General features: G+C 39.5%; 1 protein-coding gene across 1 annotated transcript; it reads left to right on the forward strand.

Moving 5' to 3' along the window:
• Positions 1-1,955: 1,955 nt before the first annotated feature.
• Positions 1,956-7,663, forward strand: LOC127431449 (G-protein coupled receptor 12-like). Its single transcript, XM_051681849.1, has 2 exons — positions 1,956-2,192; positions 5,522-7,663. Exon 2 carries the CDS (start codon positions 5,523-5,525, stop codon positions 6,546-6,548), a length of 1,026 nt encoding a protein of 341 aa, XP_051537809.1. The 5' UTR covers positions 1,956-2,192; position 5,522; the 3' UTR covers positions 6,549-7,663.
• Positions 7,664-8,997: the final 1,334 nt, after the last annotated feature.

Genomic DNA, 8,997 nt, shown 5'->3' on the forward strand with positions numbered 1-8,997 from the left:
GAGGAGGCTGAAGACTTGTGCATGGGGGAAAAGGGGTGTGTGTTTATTATAATAGAGGGGAGGGTCTTAAACGCTCCAGGTGTGGGGCACTGCGGATTATGTATTTCTACCTTGTACAGAGTAATATTTGTATAAATACTATGAGAATTATAATAATATTACTGATATAGCCAAAAACAAAAAGAGGATAGAACCAGAAAAAGATGTATAACACTATGGTGCACTTTTGATACAGTTTTGTAGATGTTGGCAGGTTAATGTGAGGGTTTGCTTGAGATGGCCTGTTGTGAAATTATCATTTTCTGTTTTAAAGAAAAATAAATAAAAGTGTACACACCAAGACAGGATGTATGCATGCAAGCATGTGAGGATGAGCTATTACTAGCCTGCTGCGATTTGATTGGACGCCTCTTTCTTAGAATGAAGCCTTGGTGGTGATGACTCATTCTTGGTTACTGTGGCCCCTCAGTGGCCAGTCCAGATTACTGCAAGATGGAGAATAATATATAGCATCACTTTTTTTTATCCATTCTTTACAGCTCAAAATAATTCCTGTAGTTGTGTGTGTTGCTTTGAAATAATCCAGAAACATTTGCTGATTCATTAATGCTTAAGATTAGAGATTCTTCTTACACTTACATAAAAGTATCACACAAATTGTATTCTGTTTTGTATTGCCAATATAGTCTGAAATGAAAACGTATCATACAATCATTTTCTGATATGCATACCAAGCCTGGTCTCAGACTAGAAAGACTTTAAGAGGTGTCATCATTGACTATGCAGTTTAAAGGGATAGTTCACCCAAAAATGAAAATGTTCTCATTTATTCACTTTCATGCCATTCCAGGTGTGCATGACCTTCTTCTGCTGAACACAATGATTTTTAGAAAAATATCTCAGCTCTATAGGTTCATACAATGCAAGTGAATGGTGGCTAGAACTTTGCAGGACCGAAAAAGCACATAAAGGCAGCATAAAAGTCATCCACATGACTCAGAATCAGTATTTAGAAACAGATCAATATTTAAGTCTCCACTTTCACTTCCACATTCTTCTTTTGTTTTTGGCGATTCTCATTCTTCATCCATATGGCCACCTAATGGGCAGGGAGGAGAACTTATAGTAAAAAAGGACTTAAATATTGATCTGTTTCTTACCCACACCTATCATATCGCTTCTGAAGACATGGATTTAACCACTGGAGTCATATGGATTATTTTATGCTGCCTTTATGTGCTTTTTGAACCTTCAAAGTTCTGGCCACCATTCACTTGCATTGTATGAACTTACAGAGCTGAGATATTTTTCAAAGAATCTTCGTTTGTGTTCAGAAGAAAAGTTTTTTTTGGGGGGGGGGGGGGGGGTTAACTGTCCCTTAAATCAATGATGAGGTGTAAATCTGTGCAAAATGGCTAAGACTGTGAAAGAATGATGGGAATAAATGTTATAAGGGCTAGTAGAGGATGCAGGAGAGAGGAAAGATAAGTGGGGGAAGTGGGTGACACAGATGAGCATGCTGTTAATAGCACGCGCCGAGAATAGCTCTCACAGGGGAGCAACACAATGTGCATCTTTCCAGAAAGATGCAGTCTGAAAGTCAGATGTTAGATAAACGAGTCTCATCATACACTGAGGCATTGCAAATCTTCACTAAACAACCAACTAGTATCCTAAAGTCTTCTCAAAGGCCTTTGAAAATATGGCATGTGTTAATGCATTAAATAGCACTTGAAACTTGCATTGATTGAGCACGCGGCAGTTATATTTATGTGGATAAGGTTAGATGAATGCTGCTACATGGTGCCTCCAATCCCCACTGATGCTGAACGAGATACAACAACAGAGAGATTCGCATCCTTTAGTTCCCGCCCTTGAACAGAACAGCAAACAAATGTGACGGGACCTTATTCTGGTGAGTCGGGCCGGTGTGAGAATGAAACCTCACCCCTCCCCACCTAGCAACTCTGCACAGCCGCAGTCGGTGGAGATGCTCGTACGGACGATGAAGAGCCGCTATTGCTGCTGGCTGTAACGCACAGCTAAAAGAAAAGACTCGACATCACCGCATCCGATTCCTCCATCCATCCGCGTGGCGCTGCACCTGCGAACAGCGCTGTCATTAATTATAATGGAAAGACAACAAGGACGTTAAAACATCTAAAACGGGCGCCTCTCCTCCGAGAGACAAGGTAGGGAACCCTCCAGATGGGGAGTGAAGGAGGACCATGTCCATTTCTTAAAATGATTATGCTTATATTTTGCTGTTGCACTTTTACCACAGATAAAGAACCAGGTATATTTATACATACAAAGAGGTGAAGCACTATTATAGAGCATCATAAAATTAAGGTGCTTTCTTTTATTATATCAACCAGCTGGTTGCAGTGTAGTTTGGACTCATGGTGCTTTGAGATAAATATGAGAGAAATGGAAGTTTGCTGATGCAGGGGTCTTCTTAAGACGCAGAGCTCTTTTATAAACTGTGAAACCCTCCTTTATTTAATATCAGCACTGAACAGGGCCCTCCCTTCCCTTTGGATTTTCCACCGTGATTGAATAATAACAGGCGACTTAACCACTGTATACAAGTGAAGAGAAATGTATCTCTGATTTGTCTTAATTCGATTTTTTGTTCTGAACTAAAGAACATTATGAGTCTTAAGATACTGGTAAAGGAGTAATGCATGATTTCTCATGCCTAGGTTTAAATGTATATTCCGGGTTCAATACAAGTTAAGCTCAATCGACAGCATTTGTGGCATAATGTTGATTACCACAAAACTTAATTTCGACTTGTCCATCCTTTTCTTTAAAAAAACAAAAATTGAGGTTACAGTGAGGCCCTTACAATGGAAGTGAATGGGGCCAATCTGTAAATGTTACAATATTCACTTTTTCAAAAGTATAGCCACAAGACATAAACAATATGTGTGTAAACATGATTTTAGTGTGATCAAATCGGTTACTAACCTTTTCTGTATAAAATTATATCCAACTGTACAACTTCGTCGCCATGACAACGTAACTCTGTAAACCTTAAAACTCTAAAATGATCGTAATAACGATGATTTCAATAAATTTACAGCTCAAATAATACTTGAGGTTTAACAGAAGAATTAATGTTAGTGCTTTTCTAAAATTATAAGCTTCAAATTTCTGCCATTAAACCCTCCAAAAACTGGCCCCATTCACTTCTGCTGTAATCGCCTCAATGCAACCTGGATTTTTGATTTTTTTTTTTTTTTAAGAAAAGGAGGGATGAGTCAAACAATATTTTTATTTTTATTTTTATTTTTTGTGGTAATCAACATTATGCCACAAATTCTGTCAATTAAGCTTGACTTGTATTGAACTCTGAATATTCCTTTTAAGATGTGACAACTGAGCAATGACTTAGTAACACTTAAGATTTTATTCCATTAAATGCTTATGTTTTTTCAGTGGCTATTTTTCTTGACATTTTGTTATAATGGCTGATTATGACTGTTTGGTGTTTTGTAGTAATGAAAAATGTATCATGATAACTACATTTTTATCATGATTATATTGTTGTTTTGTCTTTTTCAAACATCCAAAATAACTGGTTTTACTTTATTTATTGACCACTGAATCAAGCCGAATACATTAGGTTACACCAAAACTAATTTTAAGGGTTAGATCAGGTAGGAAAAGGATAATAAGATAATAATTAGAAGTTACCACTTTTTATGTGGGGAATGTTAACCTAAAAATGTGCCTCATGTAGTAACATCAAAATTAACCATTTTTACTCAAGTCAAAAATATTATTGATTATAACTGAATCAACCTAAATACATTAGGTTACATCAAATCAAATTTTAAGTGTTTGTGCTGGGAGAAATAGGTCCTGTATCACATAGTTGTTCATGTGGTAACATCAAATTGGTCATCAAGGTAACAGTTACCACTTACAAAATGTTACCTTGAAATGTGTTTTATGCAGTAACATCAACATGAACCAGTTTTATCCAAGTCAAAAATATTATCTGACCACTGAATCAACCCAAATAAGTTTAACAAAACTAATTTTAAGGGTTAGATCATGTAAAAATAGGTCCTCAAGGTAACAAATTGTAACTACTTAAAAAAAATAAAAAAATAATAATATTCTAGGTTCAGTACAAGTTAAGCTCAATCAACAGCATTTGTGGCATAATGTTTATTACAGCAAAAATACATTTTGACTCATCAAAAATCAAAGTTACATTGAGGCACTTACAATGGAAGTGAATGGGGCCAATTTTTGGAGGGTTTAATGGCAGAAATGTGAAGCTTATAATTTTATAAAAACACTTAAATTAATTCTTGTTAAAACTCATGTATTATTTGAGCTGTAAAGTTGTTTAAATTGTCATTTTTACAGTCATTTTAGGGTTTGTTGACATTATATTGTCATGGCAACAAAGTTGTAAAATTGGTTATAACTTCACACAGAAAAGGTTAGAAAGTGATTTTAGAGGGGGGCCTGGGTCAGCGAGTATTGACGCTGACTACCACCCCTGGAGTTGCGAGTTCGAATCCAGGGTGTGCTGAGTGACTCCAGCCAGGTCTCCTAAGCAACCAAATTGGCCCGGTTGCTATGGAGGGTAGAGTCACATGGGGTAACCTCCTCGTGGTCGCGATTAAGTGGTTCTCGCTCTCAATGGGGTGTGTGGTAAGTTGTGCATGGATTGTGGAGAGTAGCATGAGCGTCCACATGCTGGGAGTCTCCGCGGTGTCATGCACAACAAGCCACGTGATAAGATGCGCGGATTGACTGTCTCAGAAGCGGAGGCAACTGAGACTTGTCCTCCGTCACCCGGATTGAGGTGAGTAACCACGCCACCACGAGGACCTACTAAAGTAGTGGGAATTCCAAATTGTGAGGGGATAAAAAAAACAAAGAAAGAAAGTGATTTTATTATATTAAAATCATGGTAATACTCATATTGTTTACATCTTGTTGCTATACTTTTAAAACGGTAAGTATTTTAACATTTACGGATTGGCCCCATTCACTTCCATTGTAAGTGCCTCACTGAATCCCAGATTTGTGCTTTTTTTAAAGAAAAGGAGGGATGAGTTGGAATACATTTTTGTGGTAATCAATATTATGCCACAAATGCTGTCGGTTGAGTTTAACTTGTATTGAACCTGGAATATTTCTTTAAAAATGTGTTTCATGTGGTAACATCAACATTAACAGGTTTTATTCAAGTCAAAAATATTATTTGACATCACTGAAGGTAACAATTGCAGGTGAACACTGAAAAAAATGTTAACCTTAAAATGTGCCTCATAGATGGTCACATTTAAATTAACTGGTTTTATCCAAATTAAAAATATTTTTTGGCATCACTAAACCAACCTGAATACATTACACCAACAAAAAGTTTTTAGGTTACAACTAGGTTGTAACAGTTGCAGGTTACCACTTTTTACAGTCTACACACCTAATTGTGTTTTTCTGTGTGTGTTTGTGATGTGATGTATGTATTCGTCATCTCAACGGGAAGCAGAATGAGTGAGGAGGTGCCAGTTACCCCCAGCTGGCTGGTCCAAGAGCCCACCTGGGACAGCAGTGGTGCGGGAAGTCTAGACAACATCACTGTCGGAACATACGCACCTGCTGTGGTTCTGCCGGCGAGACCACCTGATGAGTTGCTGGTGAACCCCTGGGACATCGTGCTGTGTTCCTCTGGCACCCTGATAGCCTGCGAGAATGCCCTGGTGGTCCTCGTGATCTGGCAGAACCCAGCTTTGCGTGCCCCCATGTTTTTGCTGATTGGCAGCCTTGCTCTAGCTGATCTTCTGGCTGGCCTGGGGTTAGTCCTGCACTTTACCTTTGCTTACCTGCTACGCTCTGACTCGGCACAGCTCCTGACGGTGGGTCTGGTCGTGGCTTCCTTCTCTGCATCCGTCTTCAGCTTGCTGGCGATCACCATTGACCGTTACCTGTCGTTGTACTATGCCCTCACGTACAACTCTGAGCGTACAACTGCCTTCACATACACCATGCTTGTGCTCCTATGGGGAGTGTCACTGTGCCTGGGTTTGTTGCCGGTCACTGGTGTCAACTGCCTGGGCCAGGAAGCTTACTGCAGTGTGGTGTGGCCACTAACAAAAAACAACGTGGCTGTTCTGTCCATCTCCTTCCTTCTGCTGTTTGGCCTAATGCTTCAACTGTACGTGCAGATCTGCAAAATTGTCATGCGACACGCACACCAAATCGCCCTGCAGCACCACTTTTTAGCAGTGAGCCCCCATTACGTCACCACCAGGAAGGGCGTCTCCACCCTGGCGATCATTCTGGGCACTTTTGCCGCCTGTTGGATGCCATTTACTGTCTATTCGCTTATAGCTGATTACACGTACCCACCCCTATATACATATGCTACTTTGGTGCCTGCCACTTACAACTCCGTCATCAACCCCGTAATTTACGCCTTCCGCAATCAAGAGATCCAGAAAGCGCTGTGGCTAGTGTGCTGCGGCTGTATCCCTGCCAGTGTGTCCCAGCGGGCATGGACCCCCAGTGTCGTCTGATGAAGGAGACATCTTTTGAACGCTGGAAGCCTAGAGAATTGCACAGGTCTAGTCACGCTCAGTCTCCGGCTGCAGATATTCCCAACCCCTGGGAAAGACGGGTGTGTGAGTCACCTGTTTCGGTCTTCCCATAACTGTTTCTTGACAACCACTGCCACACAATCTTTAACTGATCCTGATCTGACCAGCTGCCACATGCACCCTCTCCAGAAAAAGCGGTGCAAATGAATGTTGTGTGGCAGGCAGATGCAAATATATTGTACATGTATAATATTTTGGGATTTTTTGTGCTTGTTTGGCTTGGCCACAGTGGCAGCCCCTATTGCACAGGCGGTGAGGTGGAGGATAAGGGGCAGCATGTGGCAGTCCTCTTCACTGGATCCCGAAGCTCATTCATCTCAAACTGCTGTTGCAGCATTCAAGAATGTGTGCGGAACGTTAAGTAACTGCGGAGTGCTAAAATAGACAAGGCGCTCGGTGATCCGCACCTTCAGTCCCCCGAAGAAACCGACCTGGAAAGAGAGAGAGAGCTTGGCGCCCCCTCTCTTCTTTTTGTCACCTCAACCCAAGCATGCCCTAACATCAAATGTCCTCCAAAGCAGAAAACCATGAAGAGCTAAATACAGTCTCAGAATGAGAACCACTCTATAAATAACCAAACCCATTGATGCCTTTATTTTGGTTAATTACAAAAGTTTAACTGGCAATCATTTTTGCTCATCCGTAACCTCTTCCATAAATGAGAGATGAAAACAACTGGGACCCGGGAGAAAGTATATGTTAATTTAAACAGCCCGCCCCCCGTGAATAGCAGCTTGGTGCAAAGAACTGTTGAGTACTAAACGTGTATTATGTGGCTGAGAAAAAAAAGCTTGTTAATTTGCAGCTACAAGGAGAATGGAACAAAATGTATTTTCTATTGATTTGCTTTTCATTTACATTGTGCCCCCAAATGCTCTGAATAGAGCACTGCTCCTTTATTATGTTCAATTGGTAATGACTACTGTAAACAGGATAGCCATCAAACAATGGCAATTAATAGCATTGTGCTCGGAAATTCCATGCATTGCATTTATAAAGAAGGATGATTTGGAAACAATATGAGAGAAATTAATTAAAGGGTGTCTAACAAAGCTCATCAAGAAAATGCTGGGTTAATATTTTACCTCTAAGTCAAAAAATATATATATATTATGTATTAATAGTCCTAAAATTTAATATTATATAGCATTTTAGTACCATTGAGACTTAAGAGTAATTTCAACTAAATTAAATGAATAAAAATTAAATATATAGTAACTAGGAATGCACCAATATGACCTTTTTTGGCCGATACCGGTTTGACCAAAAACCTATAGGCCGATAACGATACCCATATTTTCATAAGATCACAGTTTTAATTCGGAATGCTTAAAAAATGTACAAAGAGGTACGAAAGCCTTTTCACTGTTCAAACAATAACTAATTTCCATTGAACATTGGATCTGTTGAACAAATGATAGACCAACATTTTTAAGAGAGCCACAATAAAAGATACATACAAGATTGTGATAAGGACCAAGGCAGTCACAAGGCGAGATCTCACCAGGAAGCAGGAATGGCATTCCAAAGATAATTTTATTTTGTGTAATAAATGTTTAAAAGTGAATATAAAACCAAGGTTATATATATATATATACAGGTGCATCTCAATAAATTAGAATGTCGTGGAAAAGTTCATTTATTTCAGTAATTCAACTCAAATTGTGAAACTCGTGTATTAAATAAATTCAATGCACACAGACTGAAGTAGTTTAAGTCTTTGGTTCTTTTAATTGTGATGATTTTGGCTCACATTTAACAAAAACCCACCAATTCACTATCTCAAAAAATTAGAATACATCATAAGACCAATAAAAAAAAACATTTTTAGTGAATTGTTGGCCTTCTGGAAAGTATGTTCATTTACTGTATATGTACTCAATACTTGGTAGGGGCTCCTTTTGCTTCAATTACTGCCTCAATTCGGCGTGGCATGGAGGTGATCAGTTTGTGGCACTGCTGAGGTGGTATGGAAGCCCAGGTTTCTTTGACAGTGGCCTTCAGCTCATCTGCATTTTTTGGTCTCTCATTTCTCATTTTCCTCTTGACAATACCCCATAGATTCTCTATGGGGTTCAGGTCTGGTGAGTTTGCTGGCCAGTCAAGCACACCAACACCATGGTCATTTAACCAACTTTTGGTGCTTTTGGCAGTGTGGGCAGGTGCCAAATCCTGCTGGAAAATGAAATCAGCATCTTTAAAAAGCTAGTCAGCAGAAGGAAGCATGAAGTGCTCCAAAATTTCTTGGTAAATGGGTGCAGTGACTTTGGTTTTCAAAAAACATAATGGACCAACACCAGCAGATGACATTGCACCCCAAATCATCACAGACTGTGGAAACTTAACACTGGACTTCAAGCAACTTGGG

The sequence above is a fragment of the Myxocyprinus asiaticus genome, chromosome 41 (genome assembly GCF_019703515.2).
Source record: "Myxocyprinus asiaticus isolate MX2 ecotype Aquarium Trade chromosome 41, UBuf_Myxa_2, whole genome shotgun sequence".
In the NCBI taxonomy this organism is placed as follows: domain Eukaryota; kingdom Metazoa; phylum Chordata; class Actinopteri; order Cypriniformes; family Catostomidae; genus Myxocyprinus; species Myxocyprinus asiaticus.